The 25,576-nt window shown below is 46.8% G+C and overlaps 1 protein-coding gene and 1 pseudogene across 2 annotated transcripts in view; both read left to right on the top strand.

Moving 5' to 3' along the window:
* Olfml2a (olfactomedin like 2A) overlaps positions 1 to 25,254 on the top strand; it is a 31,227-nt gene extending 5,973 nt beyond the window's left edge. Inside the window, exons 1-8 of one of the 2 annotated variants that reach the window (XM_028754732.1) lie at positions 3,962 to 4,027; positions 4,199 to 4,462; positions 8,647 to 8,754; positions 10,318 to 10,527; positions 12,486 to 12,750; positions 16,283 to 16,573; positions 19,561 to 19,746; positions 21,520 to 25,254. In XM_028754732.1, coding sequence (XP_028610565.1) covers positions 4,226 to 4,462; positions 8,647 to 8,754; positions 10,318 to 10,527; positions 12,486 to 12,750; positions 16,283 to 16,573; positions 19,561 to 19,746; positions 21,520 to 22,124 — 1,902 coding nt within the window. In that variant the 5' untranslated portion in view covers positions 3,962 to 4,027; positions 4,199 to 4,225 and the 3' untranslated portion in view covers positions 22,125 to 25,254. Of the gene's footprint in view, positions 1 to 3,961; positions 4,028 to 4,198; positions 4,463 to 8,646; positions 8,755 to 10,317; positions 10,528 to 12,485; positions 12,751 to 16,282; positions 16,574 to 19,560; positions 19,747 to 21,519 lie in introns of those variants that run through there. The other variant, XM_028754731.1, reaches the window with a different exon arrangement.
* On the top strand, positions 1,992 to 2,513 carry LOC114610228 (annotated as a pseudogene).
* Positions 25,255 to 25,576: the final 322 nt, after the last annotated feature.

The raw sequence follows: 25,576 nt of genomic DNA, 5'->3' as shown, positions 1-25,576 counted from the left end.
AATCTCTCGAGGCAGAGGCCTGTTAGTCACGCCTTCGACCTGTGTCTTACGAGACTGAGACTGATGGTACAGGTTAAATGGAGATGAGACCGAGTGTCAGGGCCCTGGGTTCTGGGGGCGTGGCCAAACACCTGCAGTCTTGGGGTTCCAGGCCCATGTCAACCCAAGATGTCCTTCTACAGCCCGACACTGGTGGTGTCGCAGAAACAAGCAGCCACATCTGGTCATTGGGTGTGTCGAATCCAAGGGTGGAGTTGAAGGGGGGGAGGAGGAGGAAAGCACTAGCTTGAGATCATGTCTCATGTGAGTCTAACTATAAGAAGGCTGCATACTCAGAGTCCTCCATTCTGCCATTGATGAAATGGGGTTAGAACCTGTTGAAGGTCACCACTACCCAGGGCACAGAACAACAGTTCTGTAGGAGTCACATAGAAAGAGAGGCTCTTGAGGCCCCTCTCCACTCAATGAGACAATTGACAGTTAATGGTGTGGGGGAGGGGTGTAACTTTCTTCAATGATGCAACCCTAATCAATCTCAGTGGAACACACACAAACATACAGACACTATCAAAGTAGGAGGGGGGGCTTGCGAAGATGAAAGGTTTCAACAGGAGTGAGCAAGGGATAATAAAGGGTAATAGGGGGAAAATGACCAAAATGTATCATACACACACACACACATATATATATGACACTGTAAAAAAAGAGATAACAATGATGTATCTTAGAGCCAATCTTCTACATCAAAGGCATGTGATCTTTGAGCTTGTGACTTTACCTCTTTGAGCCTGTTTCCTTATGTCTTAATAAAGGCTCACACACTGGAACGTTTTGTATGTGTTGTATGTGTCAGCTCCTGTTTTGTGGTGTTTTGTTTTATATTTCTTATTTTTTCCTTTTTCTTTTTTTTTTCTTTTTTTTTTTTTTTTTGTTTTGTTTTTGAGACAGGGTTTCTCTCTGTAGCCCGGGCTGTCCTGGAACTCACTCTGTAGACCAGGCTGGCCTCGAACTCAGAAATCCACCTGCCTCTGCCTCCCAAGTGCTGGGATTAAAGGCATGTGCCACCACCGCCCGGCCTTGTTTTATATTTCATCTAAACCTCATAAGCCACTGAGTCAAGACCACTTCGCAGATCCAGGAAGATTACAGGAACAGAAAATATGAGGTTCCTGCTACCTTCTCACCCAGGCTCCAGTATGCTTTTTAAAAAAAGATTTATGTTATTATTTGTGTGTGTGTGTGTGTGTGTGTGTGTGTGTGTGTGCGTGCATGCAGCAGGTAAGTGCAGTACTCAAGAAGACCAGAAGCAGGTGGTTGTGGTGCTGGGAATCAAAGCCCAGTCTTCTACAAGAGCAGCTGGTGCTCTTAACCATGGAGTCATCTCTTTTGCTCTAAGGCCCCACTACTCTTAACCTTGCATTCCAACAAAGTGCAGCAGGTGTTATAGAGAACCTTTTATGGGGTAGGTGGACACAGCCTTGGCATACCGAAGAAAGCTAGAGCAAGCCCCTGCCTCTAAATAATGTCTCACACACACACTGAGATGGAACCCAGGCAAACTACATGTTAGGCAAGTGTTAAATCAGAGCTCCGCCCCTTATCCTCCTCCCCATACATGAGGCTGTAATGAAGTTAGGCGGCAAGACAGAAACTAAGAAAATAGGGATATGCTTCAGGTATGGATTTACAACAAAGGGGAAGGCCATAAAATGAAGGCATATTCAATAGTACAAGGTGGGTGGTTAGGGGAAAAGGTGGTGGCAGGGCTATGATGTAATATGATGAAATGAACCATGTAGCGAGGGCATGGAACTTTTGTGGGGAAAGTATTATATACACAAAGGATCTGAGGCTGAGCCACCATAAGGGAAGGACAGTAGAAAGAACAGTTAGAGAGGGAGTATCAGCTCACATATCTTAAAACCCACACCTCCACATACAGATGTTATGCAGCAGGTATGTGCAGTACCCAAGGATACCAGAAGAGGGCATTAGATCCCCAGAACTAGAGTTGCAGATGGTTGTAAGCAACCACATGGGTGCTGGGAATCAACCCCCACACAAAACCTGCATGCATGATACACCCTTTCTGCCTCCTCTGCCACTATGGCTCCCATGGAAAAGCTTGTGGTGAAGGGGGACCAAAAAGAAGAAGAGGAAGAAGAAGGAGGAGGAGGAGGAAGAGGTTTTGAAGTTCACCCCTGACTGGATCCACCATGTAGAGGACAGAATATGAATGCACCAGTTTGGAGCAGTTCCTGCAGGAGAGACTCGAGGTGAACAGAAAAGCTTGGAATCTTGGTGAAGGGGTTGTGACCATCAAAGTGAGCAAGAGCAAGACTTCTGTCACTTCTGAAGATGCTATCTTCCTTCCAAAAGGTACTTGAAATGTCTCACCAAGAAATATATGAAGAACTAGCTTCAAGACTGGTTGCACATTGTCGCCGACAGCACAGAGCGCTATGAGCTGTTACTTCCAGATTAACCAAAATGAAGAGGATTAAGACGATTGATCTGGAATGTTTTGTATTAATTCATAAATAAAATTTAGGAACAGCAACAACAACAAAGGACATAATGCATTGTGACACCTAGAATACAATAAGTATTCAATTAAAGGTACTTTTATTATTGTGAAAAGTACTAATAAAAATGCCATTTTGTGGTTTGTGTTTGAGATAGGGCTTTGATATATGACTCAGGTTACAAGGACTATCTATAGGTACACACCACCGTGGCCAGCTTGACCATCTTGCAGAGTGTAATTCAGAAACATTTGGTACAGCCGCAGTTTGTTCAACCATCACTGCTATCTTGTTTCAGAAGTTTTTTTTACTCAAAAGAAAGCTTTTACTCGGGGCTGGAGAGATGGCTCAGTGGTTAAGAGCACTGACTGCTCTTCCAGAGGTCCTGAGTTCAAGTCCCAGCAACCACATGGTGGCTCACAACCATCTTTAATGGGCTCTGATGCCTTCTTCTGATGTGTCTGAAGAGAGCAATGCTGAATACATAAAATAAATAAATAAATCTTTAAAAAAAAAAAAAAAAAATAAATAAAAAAAAAAAAAAAAAAGAAAGCTTTTACTCACTGAAAGAAAGCTGTTCCTCTTTCCCCTCGCTCTAAGTCCTAACAACCATTCATGTGCCTCCTACCCCTATGTAGTTACATAATATGGATAGTTCGTAGGAATGGAATCATACAAGAAGGGGTTGTTTGTATCTGGCTTCTTAAGATTTGTTTTTTGCTGGGCGGTGGTGGCGCACGCCTTTAATCCCAGCTCTTGGGAGGCAGAGACAGGCGGATTTCTGAGTTCGAGGCCAGCCTGGTCTACAGAGTGAGTTCCAGGACAGCCAGGGCTACACAGAGAAACCCTGTCTTGAAAAAACAAAACAAAACAAAACAAAAAAAAGATTTGTTTTTTAATTTTTAATTTATGTATTAATGGGGATGGGGTATGTGCACATGAGGGCAAGTGCACATGAGGACAGGTGCCATGGGAAGCCAGAAGAGGAAGTCACATCCCCTGCAGCTTCTTACAGAAGATTTGTGAGCTGTCTGTCCAGTGCGGGTGCTGGGATCCCAATAGCAGTGTGTGCTCTTAACGGCTGAGCTTCTCTCCAGTCCCCATAGATCCTGCTTCTTTCATTTAGCATAAGCTTTCAGAGTTGATTCATGTTGCTGAAATTCATTGTATTTAGATGCCACATTCTCTGTTGAGTAACGGGATAAGTGTGTTGTTTCCTCTTGTGACGATTGTGAGTGTAGCAGTTACGAACACAGTCTTTGGATATTATTTTCCAGGCAACTACTGAATCCTGTGTCATGTCTCCTTGTTTTCTCTCTCTCTGTTTGTCTGTTTGTTTGTTTGTTTTTGAGACAGGGTCTCACTATGTAGCTTTGGCTACCCTGGATCTTACCATGTAGGCTAGACTAGCCTCTAAGATCCATCTGCCTCTGCCTCCTGGGTGCTGGGATTAAAGGCAGGCAGGAGCCAAGTGGAGATCTATTGGACTTTTTCACAATCAGGTATTAGCATTTGAATTGTCATTATGATAATGCTGCTGAATACCTTGTTCCTTCTCTGTTACCTCTAAGTGCTACCTAGAGACCAGCAGGCTGGATTCTGGTACACCCACACACCAGGCCTGTCCTCATAGCCACTGGCCAAACGGAACCCCTCTTGCTCACCCTCTGCAGGTGTTGAGTGACCTGGATCAGGTGCGAATGACCTCTGAGGGCTCTGACTGCCGCTGCAAATGCATCATGCGACCACTGAGCAAGGATGCATGCAGCCGGGTGCGAAGCGGACGAGCTCGAGTCGAGGATTTCTACACTGTGGAGACAGTGAGCTCAGGGACGGACTGCCGGTGCTCCTGCACCGCCCCGCCCTCCTCACTCAACCCCTGTGAGAATGAGTGGAAGATGGAGAAACTGAAGAAGCAGGCACCTGAGCTCCTCAAGGTATGCTGGCAGTGAGGGGATTGACCCTGGCTCTCCCATGACTTCTGTGTCACAGGTTGGAAAACTGAGGCTTCCTGAGTGAAGCCAGCTTAAGTCCGTGGGGCCCCTTGAATCACTTGCCATCCTGGGTATGACCCAAATCACTTCATATGCCTTTACCTAGCTGTATTATAAATACTGGGGCACTTTTTTTTAAAATAGATTTTTCATACCTTTATTTTGTACACTGTGCATATTTCTCCTGTAACACTGGGGCACTTTATTATTCTGTTTGTTCTGTCTTGCTTTTTTGAGTCAAAGTCACACTCTGTTGCCTACACTGGCCTGGAATTCGCTCTATACCAGGATAGCTAGCCAGGAATTTCCAGCTGTCCTCCTGCCTCTGCCTCCCTGAGTTCTGGGGATTCTAGGCATGGGCCACCATTCTAGGCTTACTTTTGTTCGTTTACTTTAATTGAGGTAGGGGTTCATGTATACCAGGCTTACTTCAAACTTCCTATATAGCCCAAGATGACCTTGAACTTTGACCCCTCCAGCCTTAGCTTACCAAGTACTGACAATACAGTGCCATGCCAGAACTCAATGGGCTTGGTGGGGCTGAGATTTGAATCCAGGTCCTGCTGTGTCCAAATCATGCATCTCAACCATACACTCCTGTGTCCTTCTTTAAAGGACCACTTTGTTAGATCTTATTTTATTTTTATTTTTTATTTTTTTGGTTTTTTTTCGAGGCAGGGTTTCTCTGTGTAGTCCTGGCTGTCCTGGAGCTGACTCTGTAGACCAGGCTGGCCTCGAACTCAGAAATCCGCCTGCCTCTGCCTCCCGAGTGCTGGGATTAAAGGCATGCGCCACCACTGCCCGGCTTTGTTAGGTCTTATAAAGGGCCAGAGTATGTCATACCCGCCCCCTTCTATCCCTCTGAGACAGTGTTTCTTTGTGTAGCCCAGCCCGGGTTGCCCTGGAACTCACTCTATAGACAGACTGGCCTCAAACTCAGAGATCCACCTACCTCTGTCTGTCTTCCAAGTACTAGGATTAAAGGCATGCACCACCACTATCCAGCCCATATCTTTATAAAATAATGTACATGAGTGTTTTACCTATATGTATATAAATACATCATATGCATGCCTGCTGTCCATGGAAGCCAGAAGAGGGTGTTAGATCCCCTGGAACTAGAGTTACAGGTGCTGGGAACTGAACCCAGGTCCTCTGTAAACATAAGAAGTGCTCTTAACTGGGGAGCCATCTTTCTGTTCCCCTGTTGCTCTCTTTGAAAGTCTTTTTCTCTAACAATCTCTTCCAAACATGAATCTCATTAGCCTATTTGGTATCAGAGACCATGACAGGTCTGAGATGCTGCTCTGCTTGTTTATAATCTTACAAGTGATGGAACCTTGGATGCTGGTGACACACATAGCCTATTGGGTCACAGTTGACCTCATGACTCTCAACTAATCACCCTTCTCTTTCACTGGCTTGCAGTGTTCCAGCACTCTGTGTTCAGTATGATGTGGGATAGAGGAATCATGAACTCAGAGAACTAACCTTGTATCATTCCTTTTTGGAAAATGCTGGATTATAACCTAAGGCTATTCTCTAGCTAGATGACTCACAAAGTAAGATGGTTGGCTCATTTTCGTGCAAGATGCACAGGGAAGCAAGAGACCCATGGAATACTGTTTCCAGCATGTGGTTAAAAATGTTTTCTTTAAATTTAACTTTAAGTTTATTTTTATACTATGTAAATCCATGCCAAAATTATCAAACTTGGAAGGAGCAGCACATTTTAAGCCACGTGGCCTTCTAGCAGTTTGGCAGTGCCTGGATAGCAGTGTCTCCCTGGGGCCTCCCCAGAATCCCGTGTATTCCAGGCATCTAACCCACAGGCCTGTCTGCAGTTAAAGGGGCAAATCTGGTTTCTTCTCAAGTCGATGGTCTAATAACTGGAGGTTCTATTGTTTCTGTTTTGGTTTGTGGATCCATGACCTCACACTAATTCAAACTGACCTCATACTTGTAGCAACAATCCTCCTGCCTCAGCCTCCCAAGTGATGGGATTACAGGTACACACTATCATGCCCAGCTTCTACGGTTGAGTTATGAGCATGCTCACTATGGAGATGCACAGGGTCCTCTGTCTAAACACTGCCTCATGTGGTCCCTGCTGGAACCCTTTGGGAAGGGAGCTTATGGGGCAGTTTTACTTGTAATGGACTCTGAGCCCAAAGAAGAGATGAAGTTGCCTAAAATCATAGAACAGAGTAACAGGACTAAGCTGAGCCCCAAATTCTGTTACATTCCGTTACCCACCTACAAGGTCACTAGACTGAGGTTCTCCCACCAACCTATTGTCCCTTGGGCCTTTTTGGTGCATGGCAGACACAATGTTTTGCATATAGTCTTGACTTGGAGTTAGATGGAGTTACCCTGCCAGGTAGGACCCTCCAGAGGCAGGAGAGATTACCTACAGTACAGGGTTTCTCTCATGCAGTTGGCCCTGCTGGCCTCAGCAGGAGATTCTGTGTAAACATCCCAGGGAGGATATTAAAAAGATCCCCTGGGTACAGAGCTTCTCTTGCAGCCCACCTTTTTATACCAGCCCCTTGAACCACGCTAACAACTACAGCTATGATCTGGCCTAGACTGCATGGCTGTGTGGGAGAGGATACTGCCCCATTTCTCCACATCTGAGCTCGCCTGCATTATCCAGGGAGGGGAGATGGAGGGAAGAAAGGAAAGAAAGAAAAAAGGGAGAGAAAACAGGCATGTCAAATTTCAAGTCCAATGTCTTACGAGAGTCAAGACATATAAAATTGCTCTGCCATGGGGACTACAAAACATGGTGAAAAACCAAAGCCTCGTCTCCCACTCTGTACTGATTTTGCCACAGGCACGACAAGCAGTTTGTCCCCATGCCACTCACAGAGCAGTAAGAGAAGCATAAATCCATAGTCACAGCTCCAGCTCCTGTCTCTACTCAGAACGTCCTACCTCGGCAGCTCTGCAAGCCTACGTTCCTCCTCTAAAGCTCAGCTCAATGCTAATTGACTGGGGCTGAAGAGACGGCTTCCTGCTTAAGAGCAATGTCTGCTCTTGCGGAGGACCAGGTTTTGATTCCCAGCACCCGCATGGTAGCTCACAGCCATCTGTAACTCCAATTTCAGGGGATCCAAACCCTCTTTTGGCCTCTACAGCACGTACGTGGTGCACAGACATATGCATGCAAACACCCATACACATAAAATAAAATATCTAAAATTAAAAAAAAAAAAGACCCATACTTTGGGTTGGGTTGATCAATTGAAGCAAGCAGGCCTTTTGGCCAATGATTCATGACCAAGTAGCCCATTATAAACGCACTCCTCAGAGGCACGATAACAAAGTACACAAGTCAGGGCCACGAGGGGAGACCTCCCAAATAAGGATGTGGCCCCAAGCCAAGGGTCAGCTTCAACTTGGCTCCTCAGGAGCCAGGAAACTGGCCTCATAGATGCCCACACTATCAGTTATAGTTCGGGGCTGCCTGTAGGGGATCTAGGGTGTCTTTGGAGTTTAGCCACTTTGTCATTCAAAAGGGAGGCATGTACAGAGAGGATGATATCAGGTTACAAAGTACAGATCAGAGGACGAGCTCCCCATGTTCCATCATACAGAAGGGTGATTGTGGGAGGTAACAGTTAAATGTCTATTTCAAAATATTTTACCAGAGAACAATTTGAATGGTCTCATCACAAAGAAGATGAATTTATAGTATATATTGTGTAACATATATGTTATATATCTCATATATACTTATAATTATATATAACATATATATATGTGTGTGTGTATATATAGACACACATATATATATGTAGATATATAAATATATAGATATCACCCACATATATCTCTTTCTGCTGGGGAAGTGCCCAATTGTGGAATATTTGCCCAGTGTATAGGAGGCCTTGCGATTCATCCCCAGTATTTCAAAAAAGGAAAACACAAATACGCATATTTGAAAAGTGCCTCAATAAAATCTAATGCGCTACTTGTCCTGTGATTGGAGTTTAAGTAGCCACTGTGAAGCTCTAGAATTCTGAAGTTCTTTGCTGAAATGGAGCTCCCTGCGTGTCCTGTGGCCTCTCATGTTTGTGTTCTTGCTTAACCATCTGTCTCCCGACTCCACCCACCACTTCTAGCTGCAGTCTATGGTGGATCTCCTGGAGGGTGCCCTGTATAGCATGGATCTGATGAAAGTGCATGCCTACATCCAGAAGGTGGCCTCCCAGATGAATACATTGGAGGAGGTAAGGACAGAGCAGTGCCAGGGCAGCAGCCAAAGGGGTCTGGACCATGCTGTTTCACTTTGGTGGCCACAGGAAGCAGAACTCCAGCAGGGAGCTGGGAAGAGAGCTGTAGGCTGCAGAGTCCTGCCTTTGGGGAAGAAGTCTGGGGAGCTTCAAGGACTTGAGGAAGCTAAAAGCCTCTGAACAAGCAGAGGTACTCTTTGGTAATATGAAAGGAGTGTTGAGGAGTGCTGCATAACACTGGGCACCATTCACAGAGAAGTACCACATCAGTGCTGCCTCCAGGTTGCTACAACATAAGCAGGAATGATCAAACATGATCCCCAGGTTTGACATTCCAGTAGGACCTGTGTGGAAGCAAAGGCACTACAGACCACACAGGCTGTGTGTGTCACAGGATTACCCTCTCAGTACAAGAACAATTGGACAAACCTGGAGGTCCAGGCTGAAGGTTCAAGGCTTGCCTCTCTCCTGGCATTGCCTGGCCTCCACCCATTTCCTGCATCCGGCCTCTGCTGAGCACCAGGGGTCTGGGGACATGCAGCTGCCAGGAGCAGGCGTCGGGACTTCCTTTCCCAGCTTCCTTTCCAGAGAGAGGTGGTAACTGGGTATCCTGTGCCACAGGAGGGAAGACAAACCCCTGATTAAACCCAGAGCTGAAGGTCACAGTCACTTAGATTATCTGTTAGAGTGTCTCCTCCTGGCTGTCTGATCCCAGGACAGCTTGGGAAGCTGACCTGAGACTTTTTCCTGGGCACAGTATTACCTGTGCATTCCAGGCCCACACTGCTGGCTCTCCTCCTCCAACTTTTCCTCTTGTTATCTCTGGAAATGTAACCAGTTCCTCAGAGCTCTGAGTCTGCTGATTGTCTCTTTAACAAGTTTGGTTTGAGTGTGAGGATCATAATTCAGCATTACCACACCCAGCTCTGAAAAAATATTATATTAGCAGATTACTAGAGACTTTTAGGGGCCGCCCATAGAGACTGACTAAATTATGGCCTACGCATACAGTGGCATATTTTGCATTTATGAAAAGAAGTGGGGAATATTTATGAACAGATATGGAACTGTCCGAAAATAGGCTGTTAAGTGATATCCAAGTGTTGAAAAATAAGTATATACATCATATGCATATACATATACATGATACATATGATAAACAGGTTTTGTTTTTTGGGTTTTTTTTTTGTAGAGGGTCTTACTATGTGGCCCTGGCTGTCCTGATCACCCTACGTAGATCAGACTGGTCTTAAATTCACAGAGATCCACCTGCCTTTGCCTCCCTAGTAATGGGATTAGAGGTGTATACCACCATATCAGGCCTACTCACATCTTTTTCATGTATTAATATAAACATATATTACCTATTTTTCATTTATTTTCTCTTAAGAATAAAAATCACTAACTACAAGGTCTTATAGGGTGTGCTTGTTTCCACTCATTCACCAGTACCACTTATGTCTAAGACACTCAAGTCTTGATGGCCAAGTTGGGGTGACCTTCTAGAGTAGCAACTCAGAAGAAACAGGGCCTGGAATGACCATGAATCCTGCCCCACAGAGCATCAAGGCCAACCTGAGCCTGGAGAACGAGGTGGTAAAAGACAGCATACGCCACCTCAGTGAGCAACTGAAGAACTATGAGAACCAGTCAGCCATCATGATGAGCATCCAGAAGGAGCTGTCTAGCCTGGGCCTCCAATTGCTGCAGAGGGATGCAGCTGCCGTCCCTGCCACTGCCCCAGCCTCAAGCCCCGATAGTAAGGCTCAGGTGAGGCCTTGGTTCTGATCACAAGGACAGAAGGTGGCTAGGCGTGAGGACACAGGGTTGGATGTGTTTGGAGCCTTAGGAGAGGGCTAACAGAAAGCACAGCAGGAGAGCCCATGGTGTGCAGGACGAGAGCTGGGCAGCGAGTGTCTATTCCGCTTTGTGGCTTAAACTGGGCCTTAAACTGGGTATTTACTCTTATTGCCAGTTCCCAAAGTACTGGAAATGAGGTTATGGGAACCTCCTTGCCTGACCGTAGAAGAGCAAGCCAGCTTTCCTGAAGCATTCCTTCTAGTCTTTCCGGCTGTGGCTGGGCCCCTGGGTGGGTGCAGGGTAAGTGGGCAGTACCTCAGGGATCCTTGAAGACTAATATCATTTCACCCATCATGGATAGATAGTATGTATGCACAGACAAGATCCCCTTGCTCCAGTAGATCCCCTTGTTTTAGTAGATCCCCTTGGTCTAGTCTGCGTTCAGAAGTATTGCTATGATAAAGACCCTGGCCAGAAGCTGCGTGGGTCTGAAAGGGTTTAGTTTGTCTTCTAGCTCTCAGACCACACAGCATCACTGAGGAAGTCAGGGCAGGAACTTAAGGCAGGAGGAACAGAAGCAGAGGCCGTGGAGGAGCGCTGCTCACTGGCCTCTTTAGCCTGCTTTCCTACATAACCTGGACTACCTGCCTAGTGGTAGCACCACCCACTGTGGGCTACGTCCCATCAGCTCCATCATTAACCAAGAAAATGCCTCACAGACTTGGTTTACAGGCCAATCTGGTGGAGGCACCTTCTCAATTGAGATTCTCTTTTCCCAGATTGTATCAAGTTAAAGAAATAATAGCCATCACACCACTGGAGGCAGACACACTGGTCCTCCCATTTTCCAAATAGGTCAGAAAGTAAACTTCTGAGAGTGGACAGCCCATATAAACGTTCCTTCCTCTGATGGCACTCACAGCGTGCCACTTGATACGGAGTGCAGCAGGTAGTCACCCTTTTAGTGCCCCTCAGATCAGTCATCCATGGGCAGGACACGACCCGGTAGCCTCATTTTCTGGTGATGTTTTTAGGACTCCTCTGAACCCGATTTCCTCAGATACAGTATTAGTTCATCCCACAACCTGAAAGTACAATTGGTCCCTGCCTACTTGGCACAGGAAGAAACATGGAGAGAGGTCACAGGGAGAGGGGGTGGCTGAGCCAGGGCTGTAGCCAGCCTACGTGACTGTCTGGTTCCCATCCTTTCCTCCTCAACTTGCAACCTCCTGTGCTGACACTGTGGCACCTTTGGTGACTGCAAGTGGGACCCCCTAGACGCAATAGAGCATGAGGAAGCCTGAGCCTTGGCCCGAGCTGGCTGCCTGCTCAACGAGGTGCCAGCTCTGCAAGTGTGAGTGAGTGTCGCTTTGGCAGCTGCCCAGGTGGCGTCAGATACTGTACAAGCCTTATCTGCCTGAGCTTCTGTCTCACAATGGGTGGTGTCATAGGCCTTGTGTTCTTGTGCCAAGCCAGCCTCAGAGCATTTGAATAGGAAGTGAAAATAACGAGACTCACACAATGTTAGACACGGCATTCCCTAGGGGTAGCCAGACCAACATGGGACTGAAGAGCTCGGAATGCTGGGATTTCAGTGCTAACACGGGGAGCATTCTGGGTACTCTGTAAAGCAACCCAAGAACCTCTTCCTCTCCCATATACTAGACCAGTGAGTGAGAACAAGGCTAGGAGGCCTTCCTAGGAGCCAGCAAAGCAAGTAGACAGGAGCTGGGAATGAGTATGTAACCTACTGGATTGGGTCTCAAGCCTGCAGGGGAAAGCTGAGTGGAGAAACAGAGGCAAACAACTTATGGATGGTTCTACTCTGAAACTTCACAGACACTGTGACTACCTCCAACTCCCACTTCTGTGACTGCCAGTTCCTCATGTTTATTGTCATCCAAGTCTGACACTTCTGTTCTTCCCAGGACACAGCTGATGGGCAAGGCAAAGATCTCAACAAATATGGCAGCATGCAGAAGAGCTTCTCAGACAAGGCCCTTGCAAAACCTCCTTCCAAGGAGAAGCTGTTGAAAGTGGAGAAGCTGAGGAAGGAGAGCATCAAGGGCAGGATACCCCACCCCACAGCCAGGCCACGTGCCCTAGCTCAGCAGCAGGCCGTGATCCGGGGCTTCACCTACTACAAGGCAGGCAAACAGGAGGCCAGACAGGAAGCACCCAAGGCTGCTGCTGGTGAGTAGAAGAGAGCAGGGCCTGGCTGAGGGATGGCTGTCTCCAGAGATCCACCTGCCTTCTCACTGTTTACTTTGCTAGGAACCTTTGCTCAACTGGGTAGAAGCCCCTAGGCAGGGTTGCTAATGAGATAATAGAGGCCTCTCCTTCAATACTTCAGTCCTCACCTTTTCTTTTTTTTTCTTTTTTCTTTTTTTCCGAGACAGATGGTTTCTCTGTGTAGCCCTGGCTGTCCTGGAACTCATTCTGTAGACCAGGCTGGCCACGAACTCAGAAATCTGCCTGCCTCTGCCTCCCAAGTGCTGGGATTAAAGGCGTGTGCCACCACTGCTCGGCCATCCTCACCTTTTCTGCACTTCCTTTTGTTCAAAAATCTGCTGCAGGTCAGCTACAGACCAGGTGACAGATGATTTTAGACAGATTTTACAGTCCAGTGGGAGGAGCCACACCTGTGACAGTAGAGGTGGGAGAACATGGGGCCCTTGGGGACCCCGCCCACCTCTGAACTGGCCCCACCTGTTCTTTTATTTGTCATCTTCCTGAAGAAGAGCCCATGGACCCTGTACTTCACCTGCCATCTTAGTCCCTGGTATCTCCACATGACTCACAGCCACGGGCAACACAAGTAGTAGTTGTGGGGTCTTCCAAGGATAGGAAGGTGGAGTAGCTAAGAGTCCAGTATTCTTCAGGAGTTCTCTCCTGTCATGTGCAGTGGTGAAATTCCAGGTACTCAGAGGTTGAGGCAGGAGTTCAAGGCTAGTCTGAGCTACATAGTAAGAGGCTGACTTGAAACAACAAAAAAGGGCTCCCCTATATTGGACCTAGTCATTGCTAGGCAAGAGTGTTGTTCAAGCATTGTTTAAGTTCAAGGTCTCCCTGGGAAACAGTGATTTCAAGACTAAGCTAGGCAACTTACTTAGACCCTGTCTTAAGATAAAACTTAAAAAGAAGGCTAGGGGGGGCTGGAGAGATGGCTCAGCGGTTAAGAGCACTGACTGCTCTTCCAGAGGTCCTGAGTTCAAATCCCAGCAACCACATGGTGGCTCACAACCATCCGTAATGAGATTGGATGCCCTCTTCTGGTGTGTCTGAAGACAGCTACAGTATATTCATAAATAAAGTAAATAAATAAATCTTTGAAAAAAAAAAAAAGAAGGCTAGGGATATAGCACGATAGAGACTATAGATGGTTAGGTAGGTAGATAGATAGATAGATAGATAGATAGATAGATAGATAGAGATAGTAGAATGCTTATCTAACAAGTTCAAGACTTTACTTAGGTTAAATTCCCACCACAGATATTGTTGAGATGGCTCAGTCAGTACTTACCTCAAAAGCATAAGGACCCAAATATCATATCCAAAAAACATATTTAAAAAAAATACTAGGTGTGGTAACACACACTTGTTTTGTTGCTTGTTTGGGGTTTTGTTACTTATATTTTTATTTTATCTTCATTGGTGGTTTGCCTTCATATATGTCTGTGGGAAGGTATCAGATTTCCTGGTACTATTGTTACAGACAGTTGTGAGCTGCCATGTGGGTGTCAAGAATTGAACTCAGGACCTCTAGAAGAGCAGCCAGTGTTCTTAACCGCTGAGCCATGCCATCTCTCTAGCAACCCCTTCCCCCTTTAAATAATTGTTTTATTTTTTAAAGATTTATTTATCTTATATGCATGTTTGTGTGAAGGTGCCAGATTTCCTAGAAAGGAAGTTCAGACAGTAGTGAACTCCACATGGGTGTGGGACTAGACCCCAGGTCCTCTGGGAGATCAGTCAGTGTTCTTACCGCTGAGCCATCTCTGCAGCCCTGTAGCACACACTTGTAAAACCAGTTCTGGGAAGGCAGAGACCAGAAGATGCCTCAGGCTCACTGGCCAGCCAGTCTAGCCTAACTAGTTTTCTCAAAGGAGGTGGATAGTATTTCTGAGGATGATACCTAAAGTTATCCTCTGCCTTCCACACATATGCACACATGTGTGCACCCATACATAAACATGGGTATATATATATACATTCATTTAAAACACACACACACACACACACACACACACACTGGAAAAGAAAAGGTCTCTTAATTTCTTAGTCCTTCAGGGTACAACCTCCCCCCAAGTCCCTGATGCCAGCTGCTGTCCTTGCATCCTGTCAACTCAGTCTGGCCACAGCACAGAGCCTCTGACCCCCGGCTGGGCCACTGCCCAGGCACAGCTTTGGGCATCTGACTCTGCCAAGAAGACTCGTGGGAATGAGCTTCCTACCCCAACAGGCTGCCAAGGCTATGTTCCCTGTGGATTCCCTGACTAACGTGTCTTTGCTTGTTCCCACTAAGTCCCAGGTATGGGGTCAGACTGGCCTGTCCAACTACAGGCAAAGAGAAGCCTGGGGAGCTAAGCCACTGCCAGCAATGATGGGACAGGGAGGGTACAGACAAAGCTAGAGAGGTAAGTGTTGGAGGTGAGCAAGGGTCAGAAGCAGGACTAGAGATCTGTGGCCTAGAAGTGACCAGAGACCGGCTGCATCCATCGCTTCCTCGCTTGAGGTGATAGACACTAGATGAAAGAGGCTCAAGGTTATCAAGGTCCCCAGGAAGGTGACCAAGATAAAGCCTATAGTTTCCAAAGCAAGAAGTTTTGCCCCTGGAACTAAGTTTAGAGCATGACAGAACTGGAACAAAGTACGTAGCAATCAGGAGAAAAAGAACTTTGAACTTAGCACCACCTGTTTGCAGAGTCAGTACAGGTGTTTTGTCCTGTCCAGCAGGACATTAAACAGGGGTCTGGGGAGGTCACCTGAAAGAGAGTAGGGGGAGCAGGCAAAGACGAAAGGAATGACGACCTGTCTATAATCTGATCAGATCGTAATTTTTACTTTTGCACACACAGGTTATATACACAAAAAGGCAGAATGTGGGGAAGGGGATGACGCAGGAGTGTGGGTGTTCAGGGGGAATACAGATCTCTTCCAGAACAGAGTGTCAGCTGGGTGAAGGTTCAGGGGACAGACCACTATGACTTTGCCTATGATTCACTTGTACTTATCTAAGTTGGTACTATCCACCAAGGTTACCCATCTACAAGGCCTTATGACTAGGCTTGGCAGCCTTCCACCAAAGCTGTCTGTTTACAATAACTCCCAGCTATCTGTTTCATTGTCTTTCCACAGAGACCCAATACTTGGTGCTAGCAGGCATGTATGTCAGGCCTATTGCTGATTTTAGGCCTAATGGCTGATTTTAGATCTTCAGTGTATAAGCAGGGCTGCTTCCAACAGTGTTTTATATACATTTACCTCTAATCAACACTATGATTGGGACACTCATTTTACAGAGGTGGGAATACAAGAGGGCTTGCTCAGTAAAAACTCACCCAGTCTGGGAGGTCAGAAAGATCAGAAAGTCCTACCCTGTTCACTAGGAAGCCCACCCATTTGAAGCTTTTCAACTCATCCATGGTCAGAGAAGCGAAGTCTGTGGCAGACATGTGTATCAGCGCAGCTGAGACACTGGCACTGAGTTGTTTTTTTTCCACAGACAACACCCTCAAAGGTACTTCCTGGCTGGAGAAGTTACCACCCAAGATAGAGGCCAAGCTTCCGGAGCCTAACTCTGCCAAACATGATGACGTCAGGTTGCAGGCTTCAGAAGGAGCCAACTTGGTCCCTGATATCTCCACCACCACCACCGCCACCACCACCACCGCCACCACCACCACTACCAGCACAACCACTACCAGCACTACAGCCACTGCCACCACAACCCCAACCCCCATCACCACTCTCTGGCCCACTGAGCCACTTTTGCATCCAGAAGTCCCCAGCCAAGGTGAGTGAATCTCCTAAGCATCAGAAAATTCAGTTAAAGACTAAATCCAGCACATATCTTGTTAGGTTCTTGATCCACGAACGTTTAGCTTTATCAAATTGTTGAAGGTTTTTATTTGTTTGCTGTTGTCTTGAGTTTTTGTTATTTTGAGACAGGACATCAGCAGAGCTTACACCCTCCTGCCTTAGCATCCATAGTGTAGGATCGTGGACATTTGTCAACCTGCCTGGCTTACTTGGAAATTTTAGTTTTTAATTTTTTTTAAAGAAGACATGTGTGTGTGTGTGTGTGTGTGTGTGTGTGTGAGAGAGAGAGAGAGAGAGAGAGAGAGAGAGAGAGAGAGAGAGACAGACAGACAGAGACAGAGACAAAGAGAACCACAGAAAGAGACAGAGAGAGGGAGAGAGAGACAGAGAGAGAGGGAAGACAGAGAGCAACAGAAAGAGACAGGGAGAGAGAGACAGGGGAGAGAAAGACAGAGAAAGAGAGAAAGAAGAAAGAGAGAAAGAAGAAAGAGAGAAAGAAGAAAGAGAGAAAGAAAAATCCCTTTTTCTGTTGTTGTTGTTGTTGTTTTTTCCGAGACAGGGTTTCTCTGTGTAGCCCTGGCTGTCCTGGAACTCACTCTGTAGACCAGGCTGGCCTCGAACTCAGAAATCCACCTGCCTCTGCCTCCCGAGTGCTGGGATGAAAGACGTGCGCCACCACTGCCTGGCGAAATCCCTTTTTCTATCTTTCCATCAGTCCTTTTGTGGCAGGGTCTCACTATGTAGACCAGACTGGCCTCAAACTCACAGAGATCCACCTGCCTCTCCTTTCCAGATGCTGGGATTAAAGGTATATGCCACCATGCCTGGCTTCTATTCCAGTTTTGAGACAAGGTTTCTCCCTAAACATGTGGTTTGTGTTTTCTTAGCTCAGCAGAAAGCCAGAAAATTCCACTGAATCTCCTGTCTCTATACCCCTCAGAGCTAGGGTTACAGGTGTTTGGGGGATCCCTACTTGTTTCGAGGCTGCTGAGATCCAAACACAAATTGTCAAGGTTGTGCAGCAAGCATTCAGCTGCTGAGTTATCCTTCCAGCTCATGTGTTTTTAAAGAGTTATTAGGAAAAAGAGTGCGGGGAAGACATCTGCCCTCTCTCCCAGCCTAACAGTTATCCCAGAATCCTCTACAGAAAAACTGCCAACATTTGAAGTGGCTATGAAATAAATTACATTTGTAACAAATTCTCTTTACAATATGACTGGGGAACCTCATCGAAAAATCCAGCCACTGTTAGTTATTGCTCGTCATGTCCTCTCTGCAGTCTGCTGTGTTTTGGTTTCAAGACGTTAGACCTGAGCTCTTGGCTTCCAGCTGCATCTCTGAACTACAACTCCAACAGACTTTGGCTGGTTTTGTGTCCACATTTATAGCTGTAGTTTGTGTCACACAGTAGATGTTGTCCTCAGTAAATCACAGCTCTGTCCTTCTGAAAGGGCTCTTGACTGTGTGATTGGAAGCCTTCAGACCCTTCCTTCCTAACTCTGGACCAAGTGCCACCTCCTTCACACTTGTCTTTCCAGAAGGATCCACAAACAATGTGGACAACAGCTGCAAACTAATGTGCTTTCCTCTCAACACACTTTCTGGTGTCAGAAAACTGGAAATAACCTACAGAGCTGACACTGGGAGTGGGAGGGGGGGTGTTGAATAAATTAAAAGGCACAGCTGTCTGGTGGCCTGGCAGGAACTAGAAGTCACATCATTAAAAGGCTATTTAATGAGCATCAGACAGTAGGAGAACACAGGACACACAGAACCATGTATTCAGAGGGATCTCGGTTTCTTAACAGTCCATGTGACTGCATGCAAGGAACATCGAAAGGAGAGGAAGCGCACCGAGTTCAATTGTGTACTAGAGACCATCTTAGGGCCTCCCTCCCTCCTTCCTTCTTTTTTTCTTTCCTTCCTTTTTGAGACTGGGTCTTGCTATGTAGCTTGAGTGGCCCGGTGCTATATAGCCTAGGCTGGCCTCAAATTCACAACAAAGGCTATCTTCCCACCTCAGCCTCTACAATGCCAGGGTTACAGGCATTCTCCACAACACCCAGCTTCAGTTTTCAAGTATGCAGAAATACTGTGATGAACTCATCTCTTCTTCTGAACTATATGTTTGAAGCTTTGGCCAAAATCTTTCAATCCTATTATTGCCCACCATTGTACTCTCTGCTTCTCAGAGATGGGCCCTTTTGTTTTGTTTTGACATACGGTAGATACTGAATTTTTGAATGGTGTACATCTCATCTGTTCCCTCCTCTGAGTGTTTATGCTTTTTCCAGTGATAAGGCATTGCTTTGCTCATAGGCCAAAGGTCACCAGCAAAACCATCAAGAGAGAGTTAAGATGAAACGGATAAGTCAGGTATAGTGGTGCACACTTTTAATCCCAGCACTCAGGAGGTAGGCAGATCTCTGAGTTCAAGTCCAGGCTGATCTACAGAATGAGTTTCAGGATAGCCAGGTCTTTATAGAGAAACCCTGTCTCAAAACAAAACAAAGATGGTACAGTGGTTTGAACAAGTGTGGCCCCTATATACTCCTGTGTTTGAATGCTTGGCCCATAGGGAGTGGCACTGTTAGGAGGTGGCCTTGGAGGAAGGCTACTGTGGGATGGGCTTTGAGCTTATATATGCTCAAGTTATGCTCAGTGTGGCACACAGTCTCCCTTTGCTGCCTGCAGATCAAGGTGTAGAACTCTCAGCTCCTCCAGCCCTATATCTGCCTGCACACTGCCATGCTTCCCACCATAATGATAATGGACTGAACCTCTGAAACTATAAGCCAGTTCCAATTAAATGTTTAATGAGTTACCTAGGTCACGGTGTCTCTTCACAGCAATGAAACCCTGACAAAGATAGGTGGATTTGGATCACCTTCCTAGACCAACTCTTTTAGCTTGCAGTTAATGGTTCTGCGTACCAAATGCTGTGTCCTTTGCTCCCCACAGGTAGGGATGACAGCTGTGAGGGCACTCTCCGAGCTGTGGATCCTCCTGTGAAGCACCACAGTTATGGGCGCCATGAGGGGGCTTGGATGAAGGACCCTGCAGCTCGAGATGACAGGATCTATGTCACCAACTACTACTACGGAAACAGCCTGGTGGAGTTTCGAAACCTGGAAAATTTCAAACAAGGTCAGGGAAGCTGGGAGGAAGAGGGGGGAGGATGTGGGTGGCCTGGGGAGGGGCTCCCATAAGATTCCACCATCCTGTGCGTTTTCAATGTCCACCCTGCCCTAGTTCCAGATAGCCACTCCCACCCCAGGGAAGAGTGTCTGGGGGCTGCTGCTGATAACTGAGTACAGGGGCAAAGGAGATAGATGTCCTGCCTCTGGAATGTGACTTGCTATCAAGAATAGTGAGTTTCCACATGCTAAGTGTTCTGTGCCAACTGTCTATGTATGTCTGTCTCAGTTAGAGTTTCTATTGCTGCAATGAAACACCATGACCGAAGAAACTCAGGGAGGAGAAAGTTTATTTGACTTACACTTTCATATCACTGTTCAGCATCAAAGGTCTTGAGGACAAGACCTCAAGCAGGGTAGGGACCTGGAGGCAGGAGCTGATGCAGAGGCCAGGAGGGTGCTGCTTACTGGCTTGCTTCACATGGTTTGCTCAGCCTGCCTGCCTTTCTTCCTTTCTTCCTTTCTTCCTTTCTTCCTTCCTTCCTTTCATTCTTTCTTTCTCTCTTTCTCTCTTTCTCTTCTTTTTTGTTTTGTTGTTATTTGTTTGTTTGTTTGTTGTTTTTTTTGAGGCAGGGTTTCTTGGTGTACCCCTGACTGTCCTGGAACTTGCTCTACAAACCAGGCTAGCCCCAAACTCGGAGATCTGCCTGCCATTGTTTCCTGAGTGCTGGGACTGTACATGTGCACCACCACTGCCCAGCTGCTAACATCCTTTTTAAAACTGATTATGTCTGTGTCGTAGCAGCTCACAGATTGGTAGATATGGTCAAAGTGTCAAGATAAAGGGTTAGGGGAAAGCCCTTCACTATATCCCAGGGAGGTCACATTGGCTAAGGACACTGAAAGACAGGTAGGCATTCCCTGTACAGATCAGATGGGGAATAGCAAACCTGACTTAAGGAACAGCATATGCAAAGCTTCCAAGACAGACCACAGGGCTGGTATCACCCTGCACCTCATTCCTAGGTACCAGTGTCACAACTGGGAACCCAGAGCTCAGAACTCACAGACACACAGAGGATGTTGGTGCTTCCTTCATGACACCATCTTTGTGAACTAGATGATGGACTTAGGTCCAGCCACATGATCAAATTTTGGTGAAAAGTACTTTTTTGGGCACTGGTGAGCCCTCAGTGGTCTCTGTGGTGAATAGGTGATGTTCTAGTTTGCTTTCTGTTGCTGTGATAAACACCATGACCTGAAGCAACTTGAGACCGAAAGGGATTATCTCATACTTTCAGGTAAGAGTCCATCACTGAGGGAAGTTGGGGCCAAGAAATCAAGGCAGGAAGCCCTGAGGAGCACTGCTTACTGGCTTGCTCTCTCATTTGTTCAGAAAGCTCATCCAGCTTCCTTGTGTTTTGTTGGTGTTTGTTTTTGTTTTTTGAGACAAGGTCTCATTATATAGCTCTAGCTGCCTTGGAACTCATTCTGTACATCAAACATGCCTCAGTCTCACAGAGATCCAACGAGATCCACATGGCTCTGCCTCCCACATGCTAGGATGATTACAGGCATATATCACTACACCTGGCCCAGCTAGCCTTCTCATACAGCCCTGGCTACCTGCCAGGCATGGAACCACCCACAGTGGGCTAGACCCTCCATCATCAAGCAAAACAATCTCTGGCAGATAGGACCACAGGCTGGGCAGTTCCTCTAGGTTGTGTCAAACTAACCAGAACAGAGTACCCTGGTATGACCCTCCACTTTCCATACGCAGGCCGATGGAGTAATATGTACAAGCTGCCCTACAACTGGATAGGCACAGGCCATGTTGTGTACCAGGGTGCCTTCTACTACAACCGTGCCTTCACCAAGAATATTATCAAATATGACCTGCGCCAACGTTTTGTGGCCTCCTGGGCCCTGCTGCCTGACGTGGTCTATGAGGACACCACACCCTGGAAGTGGCGTGGCCACTCGGACATTGATTTTGCCGTGGATGAGAGTGGCCTGTGGGTCATCTACCCGGCTGTGGATGAGCATGATGAAACACAGCATGAGGTGATCGTGTTGAGCCGCCTGGATCCTGCAGACCTCTCTGTGCACCGGGAGACCACGTGGAAGACACGGCTGAGGAGGAACTCCTACGGGAACTGCTTTCTGGTGTGCGGCATCCTCTACACCGTGGACACTTACAACCAGCATGAGGGCCAGGTGGCTTACGCATTCGACACCCACACGGGCACTGATGCTCACCCACAGCTGCCCTTCCTCAATGAGTATTCCTATACCACCCAGGTTGACTACAACCCCAAGGAGCGGGTACTCTATGCCTGGGACAATGGCCACCAGCTCACTTACACTCTCCACTTTGTGGTCTGAGTGGGGACCTATGTTCACACGTGAGGGCAACAGAGGTGAAGAGGCTATCCCTAGCAACCCTTGTATCTGATATAAGTATCAGCTGGGGAGCATCCTGGCCCTCCCTCTGCAGCTACTTGTGCCCATATTCCTTGCACATTTTTCAGCAGATGAGAAGGTATAGGCAGCTCAGCTCTGGCAGTTTGGGGTGCTGGCCTGAGCTTCCCCCATCTCAACTCCTGTACCACAGCCCTCGCCTTGGCCATCCTCGTCTCCCTCCTTAGCCCTTCTCAAAGCCTTGGGCCTGGGGTCTTTTCTGGGCCTTCAAAGCTATTCTCTTCACTCTCAGGGATTGCTAGGAATAAGGCCTTTGTCCCCAGAGAGGGTAGCCCCAAGATGGACCAGGCTCTGACTCCCTTGCCAATCTTAATCTGGTCATTTGGTGGGCTGATTCAGCAGCCTGGGAATCTGAGGGAGACAGGACAGGGGGTTCAGAAAACACTTCTCAGTTTGCAGGACAAAACCCAGAGGTAGAGGCAGGGGGTTGGACTGGGGTCTCGGTACCAGGATTTTCTTTGAGATGAGACTTGGGATTGTGGACACACAAGTGAAAATATACAAGCTACCTTAAAATAGGATTGGCGGCTAGCTGCCCTGGTGCCACTTGTGGCCCCTAGAGCCTTCAGACCCAGATAGCCCTGAGATCAAGACCTTTCAAGCCAGCCTATGGCAGCTTTGGGCATTTTTTTTTTAAAGTTGGAGAGTTCTTTTGCCCATCTCCTTGTTTTACCAAAGAAAATATAGGTCTCAACGGCTCCAGGGTATAGGTGGAGCCATACTGGGCGGGGTGTAACTGATTTTCTTTGGTAGAGCCCTATACTGAGACAGCTCTGCTTGCAAAAGCAACAGATCCCCAGCACCTTTAAAGATGTCTACTGTTGACCCCTGCCCTGCCCCTGGATCCTGGACACTTGTGCCCTGTCCCCACTCTTACCTGAAGTGACATACCAATTTATGAAATCTCACTGTGCAGTACTAGGTAGGGAAATTTAGGTTCTGTGCAGAGTTCAGACTTGCTTTCTTCCAGACATTGTTGGGTGATGCTTTGCTTAAGGAATAGCTCACTCCTGAAATAAAGAGGGACAGTGACAGCCGGCCCAGCCAGGTCTGACTCACAGTGGTAGCTACATCCAGCTTCCCCCACCCAGCTGGCCACCACAAGCTTCTCTTCCAGCCTCTTCAGAGCACTTGGAGGCCCCGGCCTTTCCCTTGGCCCTGGGTGTGGGTCTTTTCAAGACTTTGCTTTGTGATGTCATAGCCTAACCATGTGAGAGGTGCTCAGGCAGCTAGCTCTGCAGCAGCCTGAGAAAAGAGAACACTAGGACACACTGGTTTTGAAAAGTAAACATGTGGCATAGATTCCTGGGGTGGGACAACAGGGCCTGCCATAGTCCCCAGTTGTCCTCCAGGCCCCTTCTGTTTGCAGGCTTTTGTGTGTTGTATGGTAAACATAGTTCATTTCCTCATTTGTAAATGGTCATACTGGATCCCAAGTAACTTACTGGTCACATAGGCTGGTAATGGAAGAGCCAGGTTTCCAAATCAAGTAAGCTGTCACCGTTATCTGGATCTTCAGATAACGGTGTGCTGGACATACTGTAGAAAGTAAACTACCAAAGGGACTACTGACAAGTGAGGACAATGACAGGAATTTACTCAAGATTACATAGCAGTTGTAGTCTGTGGCAAGGCTAGGGGTTCAAGGCTCAGAGCATGCTTCCTGATGTCTTTGTGCCATGCTAGTAACAAGTTCCAAAAGTGCTGGTAGTTGCAGTCATTCAAGATGGCCAGGGCAAGAGCTTCCCCAAAGGCCAGCTTCTACAAAGCTTTGAGTACCAAGCCAAGGAGTGGTCATATCTAGCCTTGTCTAGAACAGAACTGTGTAAATTAACAGAGCCAAGGGAATCCTGACACGGTTTCTAATTAGATTTTGTTGGTGCTAAGCACGTAAAAGGTCGTGTTAAGGAGCCTGAATCTGCCAATTTGTGAGCTCTAAAGGAAACCTGGCTCCCACTACCACACATGCAAACACATACACAGACACCTTCACACACCTACCACATACACACCACACACATACACTGTACGCATATTCACGCTCATACACTCACATACCATATATACACATGTGTGCACTCACACATACCTTGGGTTGAATTTTTCTGGGCGTCAGATACTTTATAGAAGGAGGGGTAAGGACTGTACAGAACTGCTCACTGACTGCTTTTATAATGACAAAACATCCCATGCCTCTGAACAACTCTACAGGGGAAAGGGCTTTGGCTTTCATCACTGATTCCTCTTTGGAGATTGTTAGCCTTGAGTGGTACTTGACACAACCGGAGACCCAGTAGAGAATCTTACTCTCCCTCTTGCATCAAAGACTCAGTGCAGGCCCCTGCGTGATTGTCAGAGTCCTAGGGAATCAGGAGCCTGGGTTAATTTGCAGTTGGTCTCCATGCTGTCCCTCCCTCTCAGGCTAGGTAGGTATTAACTCCCTCACAGAGGTGGGACCAAGGCTCAGTGAGAAGAGAAGACTTTAGGAGAGCTCACAGCACCTCCCAGAACTGGAAGTCACTTTGACCTGCAGTCACACAAAACCACCCTGCAACCCCCAAAATGGCAATATTTTCTCTCATTGTAGGTTACAAACCTTGAGTTCAGAGAGGCTTAGTGACTTGGTCAGGGTTGGGTATCTGGCATATGGAGGTGAGATCTGAACTAGATTTCTTTAAACCAAAGCCTCCAACTAACTGTTAAAGTAGTTGTGGGTTTTGTTGTTGTTTGTTTGTTTGTTTGTTTGTTTTTTCTTGGTTTGGGACAATAGGAAGCTCAAAGACAAGTTTGAGATTATTTTAAACGCTTGTATGGAGTTTAACCACCTTCATTCTAGCTTTGTGGATGTACCTTTACCCTGGTTTATTTTTATTGTACTGTATTTTTTATCTATTTTTGTAAGGTGTCACATGATCTTTTTTGCAACAGGGTAGCATATACATAAATAAAACCCATGACTATAGCTGGATGTGGTGGTGCATGCCTTTGGTCCATGCACCTGGGAGGTAGAGGTAGATAGATTTCTGAGTTCAAGTCCAGCCTGGTCTACAAATCAAGTTCTAGGACAGCCAGAGCTACAAAGAGAAACTCTGTCTCAAAAAGAAAAAAAAATTTTTTTTAATGTACTGAAAGCTTGATTTAAAATCTTAAGTACTGTGGACTACGACCTAGGGGTAGCTTCATGGTAGAGCACACACCTAGGGTGTGTGAAGGCCTGAGTCTGTTTCCAGCATCAAACAGCTAAATAAATAAATAAAATGTTTCTGGGTCTGTGTAGCCCTGGCTGTCCTGCAGCTCCCTTTGTAGACCAGGCTGGCCTGGAACTCACAGAGATCCACCCGCCTGCCTCTGCCTCC

Source organism: Grammomys surdaster, unplaced genomic scaffold (genome assembly GCF_004785775.1).
Source record: "Grammomys surdaster isolate TR1022 unplaced genomic scaffold, NIH_TR_1.0 126035, whole genome shotgun sequence".
Classification (NCBI taxonomy): Eukaryota; Metazoa; Chordata; class Mammalia; order Rodentia; family Muridae; genus Grammomys; species Grammomys surdaster.
Note: the sequence above shows the minus strand (reverse complement) of the source record. Positions and strands in the feature narration are given on the sequence as shown.